Source organism: Aphelocoma coerulescens, chromosome 8 (genome assembly GCF_041296385.1).
Source record: "Aphelocoma coerulescens isolate FSJ_1873_10779 chromosome 8, UR_Acoe_1.0, whole genome shotgun sequence".
Lineage (NCBI taxonomy): Eukaryota > Metazoa > Chordata > Aves > Passeriformes > Corvidae > Aphelocoma > Aphelocoma coerulescens.
In genome coordinates, this window is record NC_091022.1 from 29974279 (window position 1) to 29999985 (window position 25707).

The following is a 25707-nucleotide window of genomic DNA, read 5'->3' on the forward strand; positions in this document are numbered from 1 at the left end:
CGAGCGCACCCCTCCTCGGCTGTGATTGGTCAGCTGCGCTGTCACTCCTGGTCCCTGAGCGCAGGGGCGGGCGCTGAGTGGTCGGCGCTGGCGGCGGCCCCGCCCCCGCGGGGACGCGCGGGCGGAGCGGAGCCGCGGCCGGAGCCGCCGGAGCGGGGGTGGCCTGAGGGCGGGGGACGCGGATGCTGTCGCCGCCGCCATGGAGGCGAAGTCGGCGGACCCGCTGCTCTGCGACAGCCTCATCCTCTGGGTGAGTGGCGCGGGGGTTCTGCCACCTCTGGGGCTCCTCGAGGACAGCGACGAGGCGCCAACGGCGGGGGGCTCTTCTCTCCATCCTTCCCTCCATCTCTCCGTCCACCCCTCCCTCCGTCCCCGCCCGCGGGAGCAGGAGCAGGAGCTGCGGGTGGGTCGGGCACGGCCGCGGCAGTGGGGGCTGCCTGGAACACGCTGCTCACAGCCAGCAAAAGGTGCCCGCGGCACCCCCGAGGTGTGGATGTGGTGGTTGGAATATCCCCTGGGCCCAAGTGCGGCTCTCCAGTGGTGGCTTCAGTGTGGAAACTGTTCGGCAGTTAACAATATGAATAAATAAATGCAATTAATTTGAATTGACAGGCGCAGAAACCTCAGAGTATTTCATACCGGCTGGTTAAAGCGTTTATTAGTCAGGCATGCCACACCTGGGCGTGTGATGTTACCTGGGCCAGAAGCACCTGTTTGGAACTGTGGAGTTATTTAGGTTGAAAAAGACTTCTAAGGTCATCGAGTGTGAACATGTTTGTTAAATTCATCAATCACTCTTGCTTTTTCTTTATCTTTCTCTCCAAGCTTCTTCTGTGATCTTGTCTGTAATTCTGGTCTTGCAGGTGCAGTAATTTTGGTCATAGGGAGCTGTACTAAATAAAACTTCTGCCTGAAATCTTGGCAGGGAAGGTCACAATTACCTGTGTGAAAGGTTTCTCTAGAAATAGCAGGTGTTTTGCCTCTGTGAAGTGTAAATCATGGAGAGAATGGAGTGTTTTAGAAGCACTGTGGAAATCCAGGAATGAAACTGGTAAAAGTAACAGGAACAGCAGCCAGAGTAGGTGTTCTTAATTTCTGCATGGCAGTACAACAGTGTTGATGAGTTAAAGTCTGTAAAAAAATCACTGATAAACAATTCCTTCCTTTCTTTTCCTCCCTCCATTTTCCTTTTAGTGACATTGTATTCTCCCAATGTTTTGTTTGTCTCTAGAATTTTGGTTGTCTTATACTTACCTCTGTCTACTTAGATATATTTTGTTATTTAATCTTTCTATTTCTTGGGGCTCTTTAATTTTGTATTTTCCCCTCAGTAGTCAAGTAAGAACAACTCCGTTGTGATTCAATGGCAAAACAAATCACTGTATTCCTGAATTCCTTTACAAATCTTGTCATCATTGCTGAGCTCTATTATTTTTTACAATTCCTGCTTAAAATTTTCTTAGCCTAATTCTCATTTATGGTATCCTCACGGTGCCTAGCTGTAATTACATCATGAATCTTAATGGAACCTTAAGTGGCCTTAAACTGAGCAGTTGTGTCAGTGTAAAGGAACATTCCGGGTTTCCATACAACACTCAGCAGATGCATGTTTTTAGATTTAGCACCCTATTTCTCAGGCCTAGTTTACAACTTAGAAGCTGACTGTTAACACTAGGATGTGTTTGAAACATCCTTTCCCAATTTGAATTTCAGTGTGAATAACAGGGAAAAAAGTGATGTGGGGAGAGGGGGATGAAGTGCTCTGCGTTTGGAGAGAAAAGGGTTCTGTAACTCTCTGCTTCTAATGGTTTCTCAGTTTGTTTGCTCATTAATAGAGCAAACAGATGCTTATGATTCTCTGTGTTCTGCTGCCAGATCTGGCACTTCTCTAGTTTTGTTTTACCAAGTGCTATATTAGAGAACATGCCGTGTCCAGAGGAGAAAGAGAAAATTTAAATAAAAATGTTACCTATTGATTCTGCAGCCCAGGTGTCATTGAATTTAAAGTCCTGAGGATTTTGCAGGAAAAACATAAAGCAGTTAAATTGAATGATAGGAATAATGTTTATGAGTAGCCATGAAAAATTGACTTGGGTAGTACCTGCTAAGATGGAACTCATAAGTCTGTAGCAGAAACAATTTTCTAAGTTAGTTATTTTTCCACTCTGTGTAGAGGAAAAGTTAACTGGATGTTTTTCAGTGCTGTACTGCCTTAGCCTCCAAAGCAGGGACTGGATGTATGGCGACATCTTAAATTGGAAACTTTTTCCACTATAAATGCACCACTGCTTGGCACTGGCACCACTGGTAATGTTCATTCTGTCCAGTGGCTGACTTATTCTACTAATATTCTTGGTTTCAGCATGGGAGTGTGTATTTTTATTTTAAAAACTCTTTGATTACTCTGTAAAACCTCTGTCCCTCGTGTGTATAATCCAGGTGTGAAATGGAGAAACTCAACCCCTCACCCTCAGGTGAAATTGAAGGCACACCTTCCCCAGGTGGATGGGCTGATTTCTGCTGGGCACTCAACACTCGTGTTTCATCTGCAAATGTTTGGTGGTAGAGCTACAGAATGAGCTTTTCAGCTGTGTATGTGAGCATAGTAGCTCTGTGTCTGAGAGAAGAACTTCTGCTGTAGCAGCAAGTGGCAGAGTGCATTTGGGGTTGAATTCACTAAATGGTTTTCAGTGTGAGCAGCAGCATATCCTTGGAGCTATAGTTAGTAAAACTAAGAAAATGAGGGAGAAGAGAGAAAAGAGCACTGCTACAGTCCTGAAGTCTGTGGCTTCTTTTTCCAACCTCCTCCCCACGCCTGCCACTTTCATTGGTTTTGCAAGAACAGTAAAAATCCATTTTGTTGAAATGATTGGGCTGGCATAAGGTTTGGAGAACCCATAATTAATACTTCTACTCCCTCATTATTTCTAGGTCATTATGTGACTTTTAGATATATAGAGAAACCAGGACTGTCAGTCCTGCTTTTTACTTAATTTTAATTAGCTGTTTCTATTTTGGGAGATGGTGCATAAAGCATTATTGCACGTCAGGGTTTTTTAAGTCTTTGTTTATCTGCTGTAACAGGCTCAGGTGAAAGGGTAGCACCTCTGCTTAGCAATTTCCTTGCTTTAGGAGGGGTATATCCAAATGGCAGCATCAGAATATTGTGCCATAAAACTCTGGATTTTGGGAAGCTCAGCCTGGAATGTAAACTTGCATGCCCGTGTTTGTGCTGAGGCTGCTGGAGTAGTAGAAGCCAGTGCTCTCAAGCACAGCAGCTTTGGGCTGTGGTGTTCCACTTAATCTTTTATGTAACCTACGGGGGATTACTGACTTCTCTCCTCCTGTAAGACAGGATTTAAAGCCACTTTTTAAATTAAAAAAAACAAATGAATAAAACCGCTTGCTCTGCAGTTCTGCAGTTCTTCTCTTGGCTGGATTTGACTCTTTTTGAAGGAAGCAAACAAGCATTCAGAAGTATGGCCACTCTTTATAAAAACAGAGTGGGCAAAAAATGCCTTAGATTCTCACAGCTGGAAACTGCTTTTCCATCACTCTGGTCCAAGTAGCTCCATTTCCCAAACACAAGGTCATTCACCAGGAAGGAGTTCTGAAGAAGCTTGTGTTGCACAGGATGTGTGGGAAAGCCCTCTTGAGGATGCACAGGTTATTTAGGACATTGTAAATGCAGTAAGTGTAAGAAGTCAATTTCTGCAATGTACAGGGTTTATAAGTATCTATACCTGCTCCCATTCTGTTCTGTCTTCTAACAGTACTAATAATGAACTTTCTGCTTTGTTTATTGTGGTAAAGAAGGCTCTTATTTTCCTGAGTAACTGTGATGAACTGTCATGTGTATGGAAATGGCTCTCTCATCTAGAAGAATTAGTTCTGAGCTGATTGTCTTTGGAGGAAAAAAATATTGCAATTCTAAATATACAGGTAGTTCTGTTAAAATGTTAGCTGTAAGCTTGGGGATAGTTTGAAAAAAATTCCACAGTATCTCAAACAGAGACATTGGGGTAATCCCATCCTATTTCTATCACTTAATTCTTGTAGTAAAAGACTGGATTTTTTTTTTTTCCCTGTCAACATTCACACCTTACTCTGATGCTATTTTTTGTTTAGGTAGTTACATCCAGAACTAAGCACTACAACATAATTCGAGGGCTGGGTAAATATGACTTTAGTCTCCCAAGTTATCTTTCCATAATCTGATTTACAACAGAAGGCCTAGCATGGAAAAACAGAACATGGGTGTTCGTACCAACTTTTTAAGCTACAAGTCATAACAGTCACAAATGTTGAGATAATTGGGTTGCTTTAAAGTCTGCATGGTTCAAAAAGGATTTCAAGTAGAAAGACATCTTGCTAACTGCTTGTGGCTTAAAGGGGAGATGGAAGATGGCAGCTAATTTATTGTCTACTGAACTAAACCCCAGTGTTTTTCCCTGGTTTAGCTGCAGACGTTCAATACAGCTGCACCCTGCAGAGATGTCCAGGACTTGACTAGTGGGGTTGCCATGGCTCAGGTGCTTCACCAAATGTAAGTTGATTCTTCAGCTGGAAGAAGAGGGATTTAATTTCCTCAGGTTTTTGTGTTTGACAGATGTGGTTGCTTTTAAAGTAGGCAGAAATTCAGAGTGAACAGTTTATAAGAGAAGATAGGGTATGCCCTTGTATTGCTGTTTTGGGGATGATAAAATAGTTGAGTAATAACGTGATGGAAAAGATGATGAGAAGATATACAAATAGTGCAGTATTAAATTCATATTTGGGGATAATTGGGCAAAGATGACATTATCTTTTTCACTTTTCCCATCAGCACTATTTCCATGCTTCAGGCGATATGTTCCTCTTTGGAATGAGGAACTAAAGGTTCCAAAGATGGTTTTGTGTTCTTTTCTTCCTGGAGTTGTTCAATTAATTTAGATTTAAGTTCTGGGTTTTAAATGACAACCTATTATTCATATGGAAAAAAAGACTTGTAAAACTTCAATGGCAATTAATAGTTAGGAATTATTTTACTTTTGGTTAGCTTTTCTATTGGTGTGTTGAAGATTGGTACTCTGAGTGGTACACTAGTTTTGAAATTTGCATAGAGGGTTGTAATGCAAGTCTTTTTTTGAAAGAGTATCATGCTACAAGTTATCATTGCAATTTTATTGCTATTGTTGGCCCAGATAATTGGAGTCTGCATTACCACCTCAGGTTCAAAGTGTCATTTTGTAATTATTAAGAAATGACTTAAACACCATCACAACCCACGTCCCCAAAAAAATGAGCTCAGAAGCCCTCCTGTCTGTTTGTAAAGACTTTAAATGTACCTTTTAAAGACAGAGCTGACCCTTTTCCTGGACATGGCAAAAATTGATTTAGGGCTTGCTGAGGATTGCTTCCCATGTATTTGGGTATTAGGCTGCCACATGCTTTGGGCAAACTTTTTAAGACCAAGTTGGTTCATGTGCAAGTGGGGATAATGACTGTCCTTTATTAGGGGCTTTGAGAGCAGTGAATAAACAGGGCACTGTCAAAGTTAAATGTTGTTAACTATGCTGTGATTGTACTGCTTGGCAGCTCAGTGTGTATAAACACCTCCCTCAGCAATTCATCCTTCTTTATGCTGGCAAAGTGAATCCCCTTCTGCCCAGGGGAGCTAGAGACATACAAAATATGCAAAATGCCAGTAGTTTAAAGTGTTTTCTTAATAAGTGCCTTTGACAAATTGTAGTAAATGTTAGTTAGTCCAGCCTACAGAAATAGGTACCAAACATAATGTCAGCACTAGTCAAAAAAGATGTTTCTTTACCTCATTATGGTTACTTTAGCAGGTATAAAAATTCAGCATGACAAAGGTTTTCACATCCTTGTGTTGCAGCCATAGCTGGCTCAGGCACACACAGAAATTCTCCCAGCCCTGGAATGTGCCTTAATGCAGCCAGCAGGATAGAAATTTCCTGTCACATAAGTTTACCTTGCAATCTCCAGGAGTTCATGCCTCATTAGACACTGTAGTTCAGCATCAGATGATTTAATGCCAGGAATTTTCTGTCTTAATTTATTTAAATCTGTGCTTATTGATGAATCATGTAATTTTATTTCAGAGATGTTGCCTGGTTTGATGCATCTTGGCTCAATCGCATTAAAGAAGATGTTGGTGACAACTGGAGAATAAAGGTATTTAAAACTGAAGATAGTGAACTTTGTGGGGTTGGGTGTTGTGGTTGTCCTGAGGTCTGGCAGTCCAAAATCTACAGAATTAAGCTCAAGCTTTTCAAGGCTGTTTTAAATGAGCTTGAACTGTCTGTTGATGGATGCCTTCCAGCATTATTGCATGGGGATTTTCTGTTGTGATTATTCTCTTCCTATGTCCTCTTATAGAGCTGCCTTGTAACCATTTTGTTAGAAATTACTATCTGATATAATAAAAAGTAAAATTTTTAATAAAATTGTAACCTTGTCTTTCATGTACAACAACTAGTCCAGTAATTTGAAGAAGATACTGCAAGGAATTATGGACTACTATCATGAGGTATGGAAAAACAAATTTATTGTTGTTGTTCTCATCATTAAACATGGTGATTATTGCTCCCCTTGACTTTGCCAAGGAGAAAAAAAGCTGTAATTTGTTTTGAGGACCTTTTAGGCAGAAAGTGTATGATAATTGTCTGTTAAGTGGGAGGTCTGAGTGAATATAAAATTAATTTGAGCAGGTGTGCTTTAGATAAGGCTCTTTGAGTATGATCTGGGAACCACATCTCTGCCCAGGTGAATGTTGAAGGACTGAGCTGCAGAATCCTGTTGACTTTTGTGTGTGCATTCATGTTTGCTCTTGTCTATAGAAGGTTTAATCCTTTTGTACACAACAGAACAAACTCAGCAGCCCCAGTCTAGGTTTTATGATCTTCACTTGGGAGCTGGGAGCCAAGGTAGGAATCCTCCTGGACACAGTAAGGATCAGTTTGTTCTGTCTCGCTCAGGGATGAGTACAGCAGCCATAAAATTGGCTGCTGTATTTTGAGTTAAAAAAAAAAAAAATTGCTGAATTGTGTATGTGTTGACTTGATAACAGTTCTGTAATAATGGGTATGGTCTAGAAAAACTAGCCAGATCTTGTTCTGGCTTCCTGGTCTCACCTGGGCTGAGCTGTGACACCAAGTGCCAGGCCCTGATGTGCTGCCAGGTCTGAGGACCTCTGGCAAGCCCAGAAGCAGAACTTGTTTAAGCTCGTGAGGAGCTTTTTGAAGGATTTGGAAGCAACTCCATCTGGAAATATTATTAATTCCTCCTTTTATTATGTTGGTAAAATAAATGTGTTCTTTAATATTTGAGAATTGTTCCAATAACTTTTACTGTTGTCACTTTTCCATGTAGAAGTGCCTGGTTAACTAAACCTGGTAACAAACTTACTCCTAGGGCATTTTCTCTGGCTGGCTCACTGAGTCCAGATTTCCTACGTGATAGCAGATTTTCATGTTGAACAAAAGTGGGAGTCTACTTTTTCTCTTAATTTTTTAAAAAATTTTTTCAGTTCCTGGGTCAGCAGATTGCAGAAGAGCTTATTCCAGACTTGACCCAGATATCTGAGAACTCGGATTCCACGGAACTGGGCAGGCTCCTGCAGCTTATTTTAGGTTGTGCTGTCAACTGTGAGAGGAAACAAGGTAGGCACTACTTTAACCTGCTCAACAAACAGCAGACTGCCTCAGGTGGTAGTTAAGGTGGAAAAGATGTAGAAACTTCTCTTTCTTATCCATCAACATTGTTAATATGCTGAATGCCTGTTCTGAAACTGGAGTTCACTTAAAAGCAGAAATTATATGGGAAGTGTCTGTGAATAAAACTCAAAACTTTGTTCAGAGTAAGTTTAAAAATGTAGTCTGAAGTGTGTATGGTTTATTCATATTGTTAAAATACGTACCAAGACCTAGAACTTCCTATTCAAATGCAAATCTAGCAAAATTAAATTAAACCCTTAGATTAGAAACTGCCTCTTCTGTGCCTGCAGAGGCTCAAGATTGAATTGGTTGTTTTTGCTCCACTTACCAGAGCTAGTCCTCTGTGCTCTGATGGCATCTCTCCTTAGGCAGACTATAAATTTGTCTGGTTAAGAGTTTATAATCTTTTGTGCTTATCTATCATATTACTGGATGTTAATGGTAGTCCTCTGTGTAAAAAGACCACTGCCTGTTTTGAGGGAGCTTTATGGATAATAGTTTCTTCTGGATCTTTCCAGCATGTTATTCAAACCATTGAGATGAACATTGTCATGAGTCACTACAAATCCTTTTTCACAGAACACATACAGAATATCATGACCCTTGAAGAGTCTGTTCAGCACGTTGTCATGACAGCCATTCAGGAGGTAAGTAACAGTTCAGAGCCTGATGCTCAGCTGAGAAGTCCAAATACCTTTTTGTTGACCTTTGTGAATTCTTTCATGCAAGCAAAGGTCAGGGAAGAGTATAAGTACTTTCCTAAATTACTTGGGAGGTTCAGGACAGAAAACCCTAAACCCCAGCCGAAGGGTTTTGATTTTACATTTGTGGTGCCCAAACATCCAGCAGATGCTTAAGATTTTTTTGTTCCACACCAGAAATGTGTACAGTTGCCAACCACTGATTATACTGGAGTCAGATTCTGAAATTTCTGTCCCAGTCTTGGTTGCAGAGTTAAGCTGATGGTGTTTGTGAGGCTGCATTGTTCTGACAGACCATTCCAGCCTCTGACTAACAAGCTTGCAGCTGCATCTTTTCTATTTTTGTCATGGTGGGCTCCTCCTCCTGTCTTAATTTGTTCTTGGTTGGATCATCTTAGTGATCCAGCTCACAGCTTAGCTCTGCAGTCACTGGCTTTTGAGAGCTTCAGGACTGTGAAGCAGAGTGTGGAGAGAGGCAAAAACTAAATACTGACTTGAAGAAAAGGCGTGCAATTGCACCCTCATCAAGGTAACAGTGGAGTTGGTAATAGGCTTTATAACTTAGATTTAAATTGACTGTATAGTCTTTAAAGTGAGTTAAAGTTACCCTTTAAGTGTCCTATTGGTAGAAATAAATCCATAAACCTTGTGTTGCCTTCTGACTAAGTAAACTTTCTAGAATAAGGTCTAGAAATAATTCAGTAATTCCTGAGTGAGGAGTAAAGCCCTTTAATTGTTGGTAAATACACACTGTACATCTTTGTATTGGAGAAGTAATGTTGTCACTGTTTGTCTAGTGGCAATTAATGGGACGCAAAGAAGTGTGATAAGTTAATTGAAATACTGTCTTCTGGTTCATTCCAGTTTGACTGACTAGGGGGTGGCAATACCTTCAACACATCACACATTTATCCACTACAACGTTACTGACCTCTTGATTAATTAAGAGAGGAGGGAGGTAAAAAAATCATCTTATTGTAGATCTGTTTAAATCTTTTACCAGTCATGAGGTGAGGAGGAGTGTTTTTAATCTGTTTGGGTATATTGAAGGGATGCAATAACACAATGGAAAATAGAGTAGACAGTGAATTTACAGATCTATAACCTCTAATTTAACCTTTTTTGCTGTGGCCTCTTTCTGTAGCTCATGAGCAAGGAAGTAACGGGTCCTTCCCCGTGTGATGCATCAAGTGAAGTGGAGCAGCAGGTAACTGCCTGATCTGTGTTGCTGTTGTAGATGAAGCCTGAACAATAAGTTGGTATCTTGCCATCCTATTAAATGAAGTAATGCTGGTTTTCAGTGCTAATTAACTGAAAACTTAAGTGCTATCCTATAGCTTCTCTAAAACCCTACAGTGACTGCTGTGTCATTTTCCTGCATGGGGTAAAACTGGTCAGTGCAAGCCTACATTGCAGGAAGGGGTAGGGGTGCATCAAGGCTCAACCTGAAGAGTGCTTCAGGTTATTTTTAAGTGGTTGTGAAAATTCCATGTAGTTTGAACCCTACAAAGTGTTGCACATAAAATGAACTTGTCTTTCAAAGTAGCTGCCCATAAAGAAGCATCAGTATTTCTATTCTGAGATGAAGGGCAGGCATTTGATTTAACAGGGATTTGGAAATGGTGACAGCACGAATGTTCCTGTATTTTGTTTTGTTGTGCCTTTAGCCTAGGTTGTTGGGTTTCAATAATTTACTTTCTACATGTGATAGTCATTTAGAAGGCACGTGAAATGAGCAGGGATCCTGATCTAGCAGAGTATATATAGGTTTGTGTGTCAATGTGTGCACCTAACAGCCTATTTAAATAATTGGTGTATGCAGTTGTGGCACTTTAGAAGCTGTAACTGAGTATTTTGGTTGGGGGCCACAGTAATTGACTGCCTTATTTTTTGAAAGCTTAAAAAAGCCTTGGAAGACCTTCAGGAAGCACTGGCAGAAAAAGAGGAGTTGGCACAAAGATGTCAAGAGCTGGATTTGCAGGTAAGAAACAGCCAGTTGCTTATTTCTTTAATATGTAATGGTGCTGCTATTAAGATGCAGAAATTATGAAGGGCAAATTGAATTTTGCATTGTTTAAATTTTTGGGAGAATTCTTAGCTGCTCATGGGGGAAAAGCAATCATTCTGTGCTCCAAAATGCAATTACTGGAAAGAGTTTTCTGATGGAAGTGTAAGCTAAGGTCCTGTGCCAGCTTATCTCAAAGGTTCTTTGTCTTAGCTTAGTGTTTACCCTTAGCAGCAGGTAGTGTTAAAACAATGTTATCATGGTTTTAAAAATCGCCCTTCTCATTTTCAGTCCTCTAGTCTTTTGTACTGTGTCCAAAAAATCCACTTCGTGTAATAAACAGTAATTAGATTTAATCATAGGAAAATGATGCTGTTTCAATAGGAGTTGATGAATGACAAAAATTTGTAATTTATCTAAAACTTGCTAACTTTTTCTCATACACAATTGCAACATGGAGAATATTTCAGGATAAAAATAATGAAAACTAATATATCCTTGCTGGCATTTTCAAACAACAGTACTAATAGGCCTATTTTTGTTTTTAATGGATGTAGCAGTTAATCAAGTCACTCTTGTGAGAAAGGAAGACTTCATGACAATAACGAGAAATTTGCATTTCAATCAACTTTTTAAAGAAAAAGAATCACTTTTCAGCCCCTCTCTTATGGCACTATAATCTGAGAATAGAAAGAGTTTTATCTGGGAAGGCAATTCCTGTCAGGTTTGGCTCTGCACAAAAAAAACATTTGGGTGGCATCTTCTTGTAGGAGCCAGAGGGCTGTACTGGCTGTGTGGGCCTCTGGAAATGAACACCCACAAAAGCAGAGGCCAGTTTTACATTTCTTACTGACAATGACAACTGAAAGAGTAGAATACTTGTGTCTAAAGCAGCTCAGAGCTACTTGCTATGCCCAGGAAGCTATTGCTATAATTGGATTGATATTTAATTTCCTTTCTTTCTTGAGGCAGTAGTAAGGCTTCCGAGTGAAAACAGAGATCTAAAAATGCTTGTGAGAAGAATCTGCAGGAGAGATCCCAGGTGTTCTCCTGTTTTCCACAGCTTTTCTTCCAGAATTTTGTTAATTAATCATAGATGATGCAAAGCCCGTTGCTGGTAACGTGGCATGGGACAGGTGAAAGGTGTTCAAGGGACAGGTACTGCTGAATGTAAACACGAGTTAATGACACCACAGCTCTGTAGTACTGTGATGTGTCTTTAAAAACTCTCTTCCTAATTTGTATTGACTTTGATGCCACTTCTGCTATGTTGAAATAATAAAAAAGAGGAGAAGGCTACCAGAAATGAACTGAGAAAAGATATAAGACTTACTCTGAGTTGTGTCATAGTTTGATTTTTAGGTTTTTTTAAGTCTAAGATGGATGATGTTTTAGCATTTTTCTAGAAGTCTGAATGTTGGGCATGCTTATGGAGTGGCTGACCTTGAACAGGAGGCATTCTGCTGAGCAGGGCTCAGATACACTCTCTACTCACAGGTGTTTGTGTGCATGGAAATAAATAGTAAATGACATTTGGTACATAAAAAGGAGTGAACCCAGAAAGCCAGCACCTAATGAAGTGGCAGATTAATTACTGTTTGACTTTTACATTTACATCTGTTTGACTGATAGATTTTTAAATTATGATCACAAATTGTTTCTTAATCTCGCATACATAGATTATATCTGTTTAATAATGTCATCATGATGGTTTTTGTAATTTTATTTATTTGAAGCCATAATATTGACTTGACGCTTCTCATTTAAACTAATTCTTAATAAATTCACTTGTAAGGTCTCAGTCTTCCTTGATATTTTCCAAGAGTATAAGAAAGGTAGGTTTACTTTATGATTCAGGAAAACATAACCCAAAAAGCATATTGTCCCTGTTTAAATGCCAGCGACTAACACACGCTACGTGCTCTTATGTTTGACAGGACGTTAAAATTAACACCACAGCTTTCACTAGAAAGGTTCTATCCTCTTAATCCTCCTGGCTGTGAAGCTGGCTCGTGTCAGTGAAGTGTTGTAGCCCCCGTGCTTAGCTGTGACACCGGGTAGCCGTGTGTGGCGCTGCCAGGGTTGCATGCTCCCCCGAAGCTGGCCAGGCTGTCCGTGCGTGTGCGCTTCGGCCAACCCCGCTTCTCGCAGCCGTTCCCTGCTGAGCACGGCAGCCTGGGCGTGCTGGCCATGCCATGCTGCTTCTGGCTGTCAGGTACAGGCAAGATGGACACTTCTTGCACCAATACTCAGAGTTTTTTGTACGGCGTCCGTGGTGTTTTTGATGGAAGTACCAGTTTCTCTCCATATCACTTTGTCTGCCTTTTTACCGTGGTTTCAGTTACAGAAATTTGTCTTTTTATTTAGAGGGACTTTTCCTTTAGTGCTTCATAACTGTCATACACTAAAGCATCTGTATGCTCAAGTGTGCTCTGTAAACTACGTTCTAAAACTTCTAAACGCTCAGCCTTATTCATAAACTAATTTGGTGATGTATTGCTGTCTTGCCTCAGTTCTTTGGACAGGTCTTACAGTGTTCATGCTGTTTCATTTGTGCTAGGTGGCTGCCCTCCAGGATGAAAAAAACAGCTTGATGTCAGAAAATGAGATTATGAATGACAGACTAGAGCAATTAGATGACTCTCTTGATGATCCAAATACTGTGGTTGCAAAAAAGTATTTTAGTGCACAGTTGCAGCTGGAACAATTGCAAGAAGAAAACTTCAGGTATGAAATTATTTCCCCCAAAAACCTCTCACTTGTCTAATGTACTCTGAAAACTTCTGGTACTCTTTGGGGATTTTCCATCTAAATTACTTCTGCATGAAAAGCTTTCTAGTGCTGTGTACACATATTTTAAAGACAGTCCTTCTATTTAAATAGAAAAAGAATCTATTACTTGTTGTAAAAAGTATTAGTTTGTAATTGGCACAGCCTTTTAATAGTACCAAAAAGGTGATGGAAGGCAGAAAAATGAGGACTGAAATGATTTGTGCATAAACAAAACAAACCCTAACCCCCCCACCCCAACACCACCATGTCTCTCTACTGAACTGATTCCTTTCACATATTGGTCTCTCTGTGATCCACATTGGGAAACAAAATCACTTTTCATGTGATTTGTTGATACTGGTGTGGTAAATTTGCAGTGTACAATCCACTGTGATTTAACAGGTAGACAACAAAATGTTCCATGTTTGCAGGAACATTTTTCCAGCTACTTAAATCAGTAGTTTCTCTGTTACCTTACTTATTTTTAGTAATTTTAGTACTAAATGAAACTCTGCAATAATGATGAATTCCTAACAAAGGTCCTGGTTTTGATCTGGTAGGCTTGAAGCTGCAAAAGACGATTATCGTGTCCACTGTGAAGATCTAGAAAAACAATTGATTGAGCTGCAGCATAGAAACAATGAACTGACCTCTCTGGCAGAAGAATCAAGAGCCTTGAAGGATGAAAATGACATTCTTAGGTATGTAGCAGGGAGAGCTCCCCACACACATTAGGATTGAATGGCTAAATCCAAGGATTTGTCTTTAACAAGATTTTTTTGAGGTGTTACTTTTGCAGATCTTACCTGCATGAGATCTTTGGCAAAGCAGAGGTGAAGTGCAGACTTTCAGGGAAACGCTCCATTGTTTGTCAAGAATAACACATGGAATTTGTCTGTGAAGCAATGACTACAGAACTTAGGCTTCTTCATGTGGGACAGAAAGTGGAAGTTCTCATGTAGAAAAGAATATATACAGCTAGAATTTTAATCTAACTTTGTGTCAGTGTTCTAGGTCAGATTTAGGTTAGTGAGATCCTTAACAAAATGAAGATGAAACACACAGTAACCTTCAGGAAAATTTAATGTAACATTCCAGCTTGTGTAAACTGTATTAAATACCAGACCACCCAAGAAATATCCAAAATACAACACAAGTTGTATTGTGAAACTATGTTCACAATATATGTGAATATTCATAAAATAATATGAATAAAACAGGAAAGAAAAGTGGTTTCAGGTGTTTAACTTAGTGGTTCTTAAATAACATCTGAAACAAATCCTAGCTATAGATTTTTTCCATTATTTTCTTGTACCAGCTTCTGGTAAGATACAAATGCAGATAATAAACACAGATATTAATTTTAAATTTATGGTCCCAATATTTTCTTACCATGTAGATTTTTGTTAATGATCACCTGACAGTTCTTGGTTGTATCTGCCAGTGATTGTTTTCATAGAGCAGTTGTGTTCTAATTCTGTATGATGCCCCAGTGAGAGCATACCAGGTACCAGTACTTTGAGATGGCTGTCTAGCACAGGATGTTGTGGTGCCATGGAATTCCTTAGGGATATTTGACCCACTAACCCTTGCTGGAATGTGACTGTCAGTCTCACTTGAAGGTTGGCTGATTTCAGTTTTATTAAGCAAGTTTGTGTTGATGATACATTTCAAAATAAAGCAGTGAGATGTAACTGCTGCTAAGCCTGTCACATCTCTCTTTGAAAACATGTGTCAGCAGAGTTGGAGTTGTGTAATCCTTCCTTCTCATTGCTGTTTATACCTTAAGGGCCACTGCAGACAAGGCAAGCAAGCTGGAGTCAACGGTGGAAGTGTATCGGAAGAAGCTGCAGGATCTGAACGATTTCCGCAGGCAGGTCAAGTCCCTGCAGGAGACCAACGTGATGTACATGCACAACACAGTCAGCCTGGAGGATGAGCTCAGGAAAGCCAACGCAGCACGAGCCCAGCTGGAAACCTACAAAAGACAGGTAGTGCAGCACTTGTGTTTGAAAGGTTCATTTTTCCCCAGGTAGCTGGGAGCACCTTAACAACCCTGCATTGTCCCTTTGGAATTTCTTACTTGTGAAAACTCCTTCATACCCTGCCATTCCCTTGTGGGTTTTCCCCTGTCTGTTAAACTTGCAAGCTTGACTGTAGTTGTCCTCTCGACTGATGTGAGAGTCCATAGCCTGCACGTTTTTCTTCTTTACTCTGACCTCAAGTAATTTGTGTGCCTGGGAGAGGTTGATCAGCTGTAATTGAGATAATTTATATGGAATCATAGAATGCCTTGGGTTGGAAGGGGACCTTGAAGATAGTCTCATTCTACAGCCATAGGCAGGGTCACCTTCTACCTTCCACTATCCCAGGTTGCTCCAAGCCCCATCCAACCTGACCTTGAACACTTCCAGGGGTGGGACACCTACAACTTCCCTTGGCAATCTGTGCCAGGACCTCACCACCCTCACAGTAAACAATTTTTTCCTAATACCTAATCTAAACCTGTTATTTTTCCATTTGAACCCATTCCCCCTGTCCTGTCACTATGTGCTTACGTTCTTATATTCTTATCTTTCTTCATGGAAATTAGAAGTTTAATTTCAATTTTTGTAGTAATTTAGAGAGTTAAATGAAAAACCAAAAAACCAACAAAAACCCCCCAAAACACATAGGCCCCCATCCTATCTCCTCTTCCCTAAGCTTGAGTGATGAACTGTTTTATTTTGCCTGAATTGGGCAGGGGTGACTGTTTTAATACAGCTTTTGGGAGAAGCATCTTGCAGCATTCCTGTGCTAAATAATGTTTTTATGAAAAGGTCCAGGAGCTTCATAACAAACTGTCTGAAGAATCCAAAAGAGCTGATAAGCTGGCATTTGAAATGAAGCGACTTGAAGAAAAATATGAAGCTTTAATGAAAGAAAAAGAGGTAAGTCCCTTCAAGAGTTTGTTTGAGCACCTAATAAATCTCTCTCAAATCCTCTGCTTGAGGAGAACCTTCCTGGCAATAGTGCCATCCTAAAAGTGAAGTTTAGTGCCCTGTGCATATGGATATACATATAAAACATAGTATGGAATCATCGAATCATGAAGGTTGGAAAAGATCTCCAAGATCATCAAGACCAACTTAAAACGTGCATGTGTCATTATTACTTCTGATTATTTGGTTATTTGGTTTTAAAAGTGGTGCAGCCTGACCTAATTCCACCTCAAATGTGTCTTGTTAGAGATTGATAGTGCAGTGTGATGCATTAAGGGAGACAAATGAGGAGCTCCGGTATGCACAGATGCAGCAGGATCACCTGAGTCAAACAGGTACTGCTTTCTCTTTAGAGGCTTTTTTATTTGTATTAGAGGTTTCTTTGAGTGTGTTAAATTAAACCCCTCATGTGATTTCAGGTGAATCTCGTTTTAAAAGCCATGAGAATCTTGCTGCTGAAATTCTGCCAGTGGAATATAGGTGAGACGAAAGGTTTCAGGTTGTTTTGAGATATTCATAGGTGGGGCATGATACTGCCTGTGTGAAAGTTCAGTATTTTCATCGATATGATTCTTTATCCCACTCCTTGCTTTGCCCCCATCTGGGTGTTAATAATTATTTCCCCATACTGTAATTACTTTGTTTTCTTTCCTAAAGTCATATCAGATTGCTGTATATAAATCTGGGTTTGGAGTGACAATTTAAAATTCTGCTCATATCTCTTCAAGTTTTCAAACATTTTAAGTTGCCTTTTAATAACAAATGGCATTGTTACCCCAGTTATATCATTAAGCAGAACTTGCTTGGCTCCCTTTGAGGCTGGGAGAGTGAACAGGGCTATTACTTTCTCTTCTTAGTCACCTTCTTAATTAACAGTGACTTCTTTTTGTTGTTTTTGATTCAGAGAGATGTTTATCCGGCTGCAGCATGAAAATAAGATGCTCCTACTGAAACAGGAAGGATCAGAAAACGAACGGATTGCAGAGCTCCAGGAACAGCTGGAGCAGAAGCACCGGACAGTGAACGAGCTGGAAACTGAGAAAAGGTGATGGGTGAAACTACAACATTGTTAAAATGCAACAAAAAGTGATCTCTGCAGTTTCAGGGTGACCTGTGCCATGCATCTGTAGTGTAGCACTGTGAGGAACCTTTTCTTTCACCTGTGTAATCATAAATGAAGGATTATGAAGTAAGGAAGAAGGGAGGTGATTTAAATGTGGTGGTGTGAGATGTGGTAGATCTGTGTGTACCATACCCTGAGGGAAGTGTTGCTTACAGCACACTCTTCTTAGCTGTGAGTGATTCTTGGTAGACCAAGAATGGATGTGAACTCTGTTTCTAGAACTTCAGACTCTTAGACCATGGATTTTCTATCAATGAATGCTAAAGCAGTTTACTAGAATATGAAAATTTTGGTAGTTAGGTATTCTCAAAACTTGAAATGATTACAGGAATTTCATTATAAAGTATTCAAGAAAGCTCCATGTTTGTTTCAGCAGAAGTTCAAGTCAAACTAAAAGCATTTGAAATCAGTTTATTTGTGGCTTAAATCCTGCTCAGTAGACCCTCTGAAAAATTAATGAAACAGAAAAGTCTGCCTGTGAACTATTCAGATGGGCAATAACTGTCTTTTCCTCCTAAAAGGCTCAATGAAGAGCGTATTGGGGGATTACAGCAGCAAATTGAAGATCTGCAAAAGACTCTACAGGAGCAGGGATCCAAGACTGAGGGAGTAAGTGAAACATATTGCCAGTTTTGTTTAAAGTCCTCCAGTGTAGCAGCAAGTCCTTTGTTTAGACAGGCATCTTAATTTTCAGTGTATCTGAAAAATAACCCCCACAATTGCAGTTCAATTGAAAAACTCATGTTTTATGTGATTCTTTATGGATCTGTAACCCTTCTACTTTACTTTAAAAAATCTGTAGTTTTATCATTCAATGGATTTATTTGCTTTGGCTTATTTGGTTGTGTTCTGTATTCTTGGCTGCTTTGTAAGAGCCCTTGAATGTTGCATGGTTATGAAATACTGAAATGTAACTGAATTTTAACTCTCTCCTTTCACAGTCCAGCAACCTGAAGCAGAAACTGGCAGCACACATGTAAGTAAGGCACATGCATCCACAATAGCTGGTTTACACTACATAGAGCACAGGAACTGCTTAAATCATGGTAGAGATGTCTTATTTTTCTAAGCCATTGATTTGAGAATTATGCATAAAGTGAGTTAAATATTGGTGTTGTAGTTTTGTTTACTCTGACCATGATGATCTTGTAATACCAGTACCACTTCACTGTCTCTTCACCACCATCAGCATTTTAACTGTTTTGATTCTACAACAGGCTGCTAAAACCATCACTCGGAGTGTGTTCCACTCTTCTGAAACATTTCCAATCCTTTCAGCAGATGTAGTTCTTGCTAAGATGATGCTGGAGGGGCTTAATTGTTCATTTTCCTGGTTTTAACTACAGAAGGATCAATTCAGAAGTCACAATTTTAACAATACTAGTATTTCTATTCAAACCCTGAAGAATTGCTAGAGCTTAAAATAGTTATTTAAATGATTCTGTCAGGAGGTTTAAGCTTTCAGCTGTCAAACCTGGAATTATTTGTGAGCTTAATACGTAGCCCAAATTTTCATTCATAGGGAAAAGTTGAATGAGGTTCATGATGAGTTACAGAAGAAGGAGGCTGATCTTGCAGAGCTCCAGCCGGATGACAGTCAGAACCGTGAGTTGTTTTTTGGTATTTTTTTCATAAGACTGTCTTAAGTTTCTTCTGAAATTATTCCCATATCCACTGGACTATAGGATGCTTGTCTGGATGAGGCTTTCTGCTGCAGCTTAGCTTTAAATCTGAACTGGGGGGTGTGAAGGGAGAGGATCCTGGGGGGGATGAGGTTTGTTGAACAGTGCTCTGCAAAATGGGATTTCAGGGTCAGGTGGGACAACTGAAACAAAAATAAGAACTTAAACCTTCTAGCTTCAATGTAGTTCTCTGTTTGGGGGGTGGTGAAATCAAGAGAACACAGAAGCCTTGAAAAAACAGTTTTTGTTTTGTATGTCTTTGTTGATAATTTCTGTAAACAGCCCAGAAGATTGGAGAGCTGGAAGCAGCTTTACGAAAAAAAGATGAGGATATGAAAGCAATGGAAGAAAGATATAAAATGTACCTTGAAAAAGCAAGGAATGTGAGTGGCATGTTTCTGAACATATGCATTCCTCCCTCATAAATTGTTAAACAAATTGAGTGTGTGTCCCCACCTCCCAATTAAAATTAGTAGCTACATGTTGCATTTTTAGTCAGATTGTTCAGCTGCAGTCAGTTAAGTCTGAGAGAATAAATAGGGTTTAGGCTGAGCATGAGGTGCAGTAAGCATTCCTTTGTATCCTTTTCTCCCTGTTGTACAGTGGAACAGCCTGACCAGTGCCCAGCCTGTTCTCACATTCCTCCTGTCAGCAGATGAGATGGAGAGCTGTTGAGAATCAAACTGACTTGTAATGCTCTTGTTTTGCCTTGTCCAGGTGATAAAAACGTTAGACCCCAAGCTAAATCCAGCATCAGCAGAAATTATGTTGCTCAGAAAACAGATAATGGAAAAAGACAAAAGAATTGAAGCACTAGAGGTAAAAGTCTTACATATATTTAATAATGACTTCTAATATGCTCTGTTTCTGATATTAGGCATTCAAGGTATTGTTTCCTAGTGATTCAGTAAAATCTGCTTGGCTGAAATTCTGAATGGATTGTTGACAGTAGTCCAAATATCAAAGGAGTTGGGGAAATGCATTCAGTTTCACAGCAATATTGCAGGGGCTAGTTAGAATAGTTGCCTCAGCAAATACAGAGACTCCTCAACATGATTCAGTAGGCTGATAGGTCTGACTGTATAAATGCTGTGGCCTCACATTTCTTTTATGTAATGTGTACTAGGGAGGTATATTATATAATAGCAATTAGCCAGTCACTGGAGGTACATTCTTTTCAGGTGAAAAATTACTAAATTATTCATAGGTTTTCTGATACACAGCAGACCCCTTGTGCATTTCCCCACACAAACCCTCAGAGTACATTTCCAAGTTCCATTTGTGTTTCTAACTGCAACTTGTGTAGTTCAGCCTCTTCTTAAAGCAGGCTGATATTTATCTCTCAGTCTTTTATGAAAGTATTTTTGTTTATACATCTAGGCTTTGTAGTTACTTTGTGTATTGAAGCATTTCTGCTGCCTGTGTTTATTTCACTCAGTGGACTGCAGTAAGTTTATGCACCTAAAATTTGTGTTTTCACTGAGATTCGTCTCCTTGCAGAATGAATTCAAAATGGCTAAGCTACGTGACTATGAGGAAAAGCTGATTGTAACTGCATGGTATAACAAGGTGGGTCAAAAAGTCACTTATTGGTATTTCAGAAATCAGAAAAACATATTTTGCTCCATGTGCCAGTTAAATCTTAGTTAGTCGAAGAAATACAGCAGAAAAAAATTCTGTGTGCATACTAAGTAAGCATGAGCGAGAAGGGTAATTTTTTTCTTCTGTTTTTGCTGTTGTTCAAGTTATAGTTTAACTCTTTGCAGAGCCTGACCCTGCAGAAGCTGGGCATGGAAGCCAGGCTGGTTGGCAGCAGTGGCAGCTGCGGGGCCGGGCCCGGCCGCTCCTTCCTGGCGCAGCAGCGGCACGTCACCAACACCAGGAGGAACCTCACTGTTAAAGTACCAGGTGCAACAGCTGATTAAACACCAGGGCATGAGGAAAACTCACATGCTAAAGTGTCCTTAAATGTTTTATACCTTCCACTTTACCTACTTGATGAAAGAGGAGGTTAGAATGGTGGGCAGCTGCACATTCCAACATCAGAACCTGTCAGGAAGGGATTAAGGTGATCAGCCAGAAGGTAGCACGTAGTTTTCCAAGTAGATTTAATAACTGCAGCATGTACAAGCACAACTTAAAAAGATTTATATTTGCCTTCAGATTATATTGTAAATATGAAATTTGGCACTATATATTTAAAAGTTTATTTAAATGGGTTTGGGCTAGAAAGTTGACTTTTTTAATGGAAAGATGTTATGCAAAGGTGTACTTCAGGAAACTGGCAATATTGGGCATTTTTGCTGGGCTCTTCTGAAAATAGATCTAAAAGATTGATAGCATCTTTTAAAAAAAAGACTTTTATAGAATAGAAACTACAATTTTAAAAGCAAGAAAATACTTGCATTTATAGGAGAAGAAAATAAAGGTATAGTACCAGTTGTTATGTAACAGAAGACAGGATTTGTTTTGTGAGAAGCAGAATTGCTCAGTTTATTAAAAAAAAAAAGCAAAGCTTAAGTTTGTGCATATATACACTGAGGAAAACCTGTCTTTAAGATTTGAATTCACTTAAGCCAAAAAGCTTGTCTTTTCCTGGGTAAGAAAAAAGCTATTATATTAACTCAAAAGTCTGGGCTATATTTTAAAAGTCTGGCATATTGGTACCCTGCATTTATTTGCAGAAAGGGGATTAGGTGGGAAGGAGCCCCATTTATTTCAACCTATTTATACAACCCTGTGCATGGAAATTGCATTTCCTCTTTTTTAAGTGTAGTTTCACTTGGGTTATTCTGAGCTAACTGTGCTAGGCAGAGGAATGAGAGATGGCTTTGGCAATTACTGGCAGCAGAGATTGATTGTTGGCAGGGAGAAAAGTGCATAAACTATAATAGTTTGAATAGAAGATGAAATGGGGGTTGATACCTGAAATCTGTGTGCAGGAAGTTGCTGTCTTTCACAAAATTTGTGACTTTATTTCCCAAATGTCTTACTTTTGTTTTTAATTGTATTTTTAAGAAACCTGTTAATGTCTGTTCTTTGCAAGTCGTCTAGGGAAAGATTATTATACCCATAGTTAAATAAAATAAAATTGCAGCAGCCCTTAAAATGAAATGAATACACTCAAATTAAGTATTTGAGGGTGCTGTACCAAACCACCATCTAATATAAAATTCAGCTACATGTGAGAATGAAAACACATCTGTCTCACCATTAAGGCTATCTTTGATTTGAGACCAGGGTTCAGCTTTACAGAATTTTTAGCTTTTGAATTGTGACATTTGGATAGTCTGTTGTTTTGTCTGCCCCTCACTATAGCTTGTCCTTTGATTTCTTACTTCCCCAACATCTTAAATTTTAAATTGGCCATTGCATGTAATGCCAGAGAAAAGGCAAGCATTCATTTTTGATACTTAGGGTTGCTTCTTAGTTGTGGTGGTTGTTTTACAGTGCTGTGTGTATGAATAGGCATTCAACAGATCTCCTCCTTCAAAAGGCATTGTTTAAAAGCCGGTCTCGTGCAAGTGTGGCATGAGCCAGACACGTGGCTGTAGGAGAGCTGTCTGTGGTGGCATTCTTCAGGACTCTCTGCTTCTTTGGGCTACCTCGTGGGGTTTGAGGTCTGTTACTGCTGCAGTGGTGCTAGTGGAGTTGGTGTTTTTATGGTACGGTTGCATATTTAATCCGCCGGTGCTGTGGGTGGGAGGTGGGGGTGAGCAGTGGAGTAGGAGATAAAGTCTGAGCAAGATGCTTCCATTCCTAAAATCTGGTACTTGGTGTGTTCTAGTGAAACGTGGAGCTGTCTCTGATAGTGTTGAGTGGGTCTCTTAACCCTCATTCTTTGCAGCATGGAAACTTTCATGGATGTCCTTCAAATGCTCATGTAGTTGGTAGGCTTGATTTGTTGTACTTCTCACAGTAGTGGAGCTGTGTCAGTAGTCTGTCAGGTGCTGAATAGTGACAAACTTGGGGCAAATGTCTTTGACTTACACTTCTCAAAACTGCAGACCCTGGGACCAAAAATAACCAAGAACCTCCCTATCATTTAATTGGAAGTTTTGTCTTCTGACTAGTGATGGAAGAATTTAAATTCTGAACTACAGGCAGGGACCAGCCTTTTTCAGGGCACAGTTGTCCCCAGTAATCACGTTGGGGTTGCCAAAATGAATCTGGTTTTCAGGTATTGGGCGAAATGTTGCTTATTTGAGACTTTGTTCCAAACTGTTAAGAGTGAAGCCTGTGAATATCACTCAAGGGTTTCTTTGGGACTGAGCACCTGTTTAAAAGCAGCTGGTCTACGGCTGGTTAAACCTGGGTTCCATCCTGTGAACAAGGACCTGGTGTGTAGAAATAAATACTGGATTATAAGCCATGGTGTTGTATTCACTTCAGCTTGTCTGGCTGTGCAGGAAGGACCATCAGATCAGGATCATTTTAATGTTTGCTTCACTTGTGTCAAACCAAAAAGCTGCTAAAAACACTGCTGTGTTACAGCTGAGCTGTGTCCAACACGTAGCAGCAGAGCTCTGTGAATCCATGTCCTTTGATGCACCACTGCTGAGGCAGGAGGAACAAAGAGGCCCCTTGGCTCTCCTGCAGGATGAATTTGCACCATCCCATCAGTGCCATTCAGAGCAGACTCAGATATGAGGTGAAATCACTGAATACTGCTGAAGTTACACAGCATTATTAGTAATTCAGCCAGTTTCCAGTAAAACGGGTAATGTAGATCCAAAGAAACAATAAATATGGTCTGATTGACATATCATTTGTTAAGTATTTTTTATATAAGATTAATTACTATGGAAGAGGAGTGTTTTATAGCAATAATACAAAATATGGACTAGTAGGTTCTTTTACTCAAGATGGGTCAGGCAGCAGTTTTGAGAAGATTCTTTTGCAACAACCTTATTATATAGTGGATTAAGAAACATTCACTGAAAATAAATTTTCACCTGATTTTTTTTGTTCATTGAAATATATATATGGGTATTCTATTTTCTATGATACACACTTACTTGGAAATAAGTAATATAAGCAATACTGATGTTCTATTTAGGTAGCCATAAATAGTTTAGAAATTAGAATATAAAAACAATTGTTTAGGAGTTGGTAATGTCTAGTACAGTAATTTTCTTACTTGTTTCTTTTTCCCCTTCCCCTAAAACTGGAGTTAAGGTTTTCAGTGTATTGGTGTCTACATCTTCTCTTTAAAACAAATGTAAACACTGTGTTGCATAGAACTCGAAAAATTGCACTAATTTTTAAACTTTTGGTTTTATTTTTTTCTTTGGGAAAAATTCTTTTATATTCACATAAAGATTTTTAAAATTAATTTTTTGGTGTCTTTATTCCAAGCAATGTATTTAATGGTCCTGAGATGCTGTTTCTGGGCAATGCATTACCTGGTTCTACATGTTGGTACATTTGCACCATCTAAAATGTCCTGTTTCAGGATAAAGATGTATTATAATGGGGATATGGATGTAATGAGTTGTGCTGCTCTCCTCTGCTGTTTCCCAAAGCTGCTTCCCTCTGCTTGGCCCACAGACAGTTGTCTCAGAGCTGGGCAGGGGGCCTTGTGAAGTGAAAAGATTAAACCCCTCTACAGATGAGCTGTGAAGTGACCTCAGTAATTATTGCTGCTGAGGTAGGTGAGGGTCTCTGCCTGTCTTCAGCCCCACCTCTGAGGACACAGGGGACAGGTACAGCTCTAAATCGCTTTTATTTGGAAAAGAAAACTGACTGCCCTGTCCAGGCTGCTCTGCAGGTGAGTGATGTGCTCCATTCTTAGCCTCATTGTCAGCTCTTGTTCCCTGAGCACTACTGCCAACCCAGAAGTGATGTTGGGAAAGAGCAGGCAGCCTTCAGCCCTCCAGAGCGAAGATCTGAGGATGAGGAGCTGCGTTGATTCCTCAGCATGGAAGGGCCTGTCCCAGAGAGTGTGAAGGCACTATGGAAGAACTGTTTTTCCTGCTTTCTGAGGCTGGACATAAAAGCAGTTTCAGACACTGAACACCAAAACGTTGCAGGTGTGTGAGGGAGAAGGGAAGTGAAGAGGTGCTCAGCTGTGCAGGAAGCCTTAGCCAAGCTGCAGGATGTGTTCAGCCCTGACCCTGTTTGTGTGCAGCTTTCTGGCAGCTCCTGAAGAGCCAGGCACTGCAGCAGGAGGTTTGTAGAGGGGTGTCCCTGGAAGAGGAGTGCAGGATGAAAGCCCTGCGTGCAAAGGAAAGGAGGAGCTGAGGCCGGTCACATGTGGGAGATGGTTTTGGTGGGGGGGGGCAAAATACTCAAGAAGCTTGTGAAATGCATTCTTTTTTTGGAATTTAACTAACTTAGCAGAGGCCTACAGAGGAAGCTTTTGGATAGAGCAGCAGCTTGGGAAAGGGAATGGGAATCTGAGCAGAGCACTGGGGGACAAAGTACCACAAAACAGTCAGATGACACCTGTGAACTGGACGTGTTTTGGGAATAATGCTGCACACAGGAGAAACTCGTCACTGCTCCCTTCCCCTGTTCCCAGTCAATTCCAGGCATGCAGCCTTCCCCTTCAGCCTCTCTCAGGAAAGGAAAAGAAAGGGTATCAGGTCTAGAAAGTCAAATGACTTTCTTGTTTCTGCTGGAAAGGGGAGGTGTGGGAGCCCGTGCCAGCAGCAGGTTGGATGGCAGCCGGCATGAGGAGAAGGAGGGGTGGGGGGCAGGGGCTGACCAGGTTCTCACTAGGA

General features: G+C 40.2%; 1 protein-coding gene across 1 annotated transcript; it reads left to right on the forward strand.

Annotated features, from left to right (window-relative positions):
- Positions 1-140: 140 nt before the first annotated feature.
- On the forward strand, positions 141-24317 carry HOOK1 (hook microtubule tethering protein 1). The gene is made up of 22 exons (XM_069023543.1): positions 141-250; positions 4461-4546; positions 6105-6177; positions 6482-6532; positions 7532-7664; positions 8298-8365; positions 9564-9626; positions 10317-10400; positions 12985-13151; positions 13757-13897; positions 14986-15187; positions 16016-16126; positions 16425-16512; positions 16597-16657; positions 17082-17222; positions 17822-17909; positions 18242-18276; positions 18823-18905; positions 19265-19365; positions 19700-19801; positions 20483-20551; positions 20749-24317. The coding sequence occupies exons 1-22, from the start codon at positions 200-202 to the stop codon at positions 20905-20907; spliced, it is 2157 nt and encodes a 718-aa protein (XP_068879644.1). The 5' UTR covers positions 141-199; the 3' UTR covers positions 20908-24317.
- The last annotated feature ends 1390 nt before the right edge of the window (positions 24318-25707 follow it).

What these genes read in the sequence shown, in the direction of transcription:
- HOOK1 (XM_069023543.1), top strand. Translation starts at nt 200, where the DNA reads ATGGAGGCGAAGTCGGCGGACCCGCTGCTCTGCGACAGCCTCATCCTC. An exon ending in GAGCTGGAAACTGAGAAAAG is followed by an intron (nt 17,223 to 17,821) that starts GTGATGGGTGAA and finishes TCCTCCTAAAAG; the next exon opens with GCTCAATGAAGAGCGTATTG. An exon ending in TAACTGCATGGTATAACAAG is followed by an intron (nt 20,552 to 20,748) that starts GTGGGTCAAAAA and finishes AACTCTTTGCAG; the next exon opens with AGCCTGACCCTGCAGAAGCT.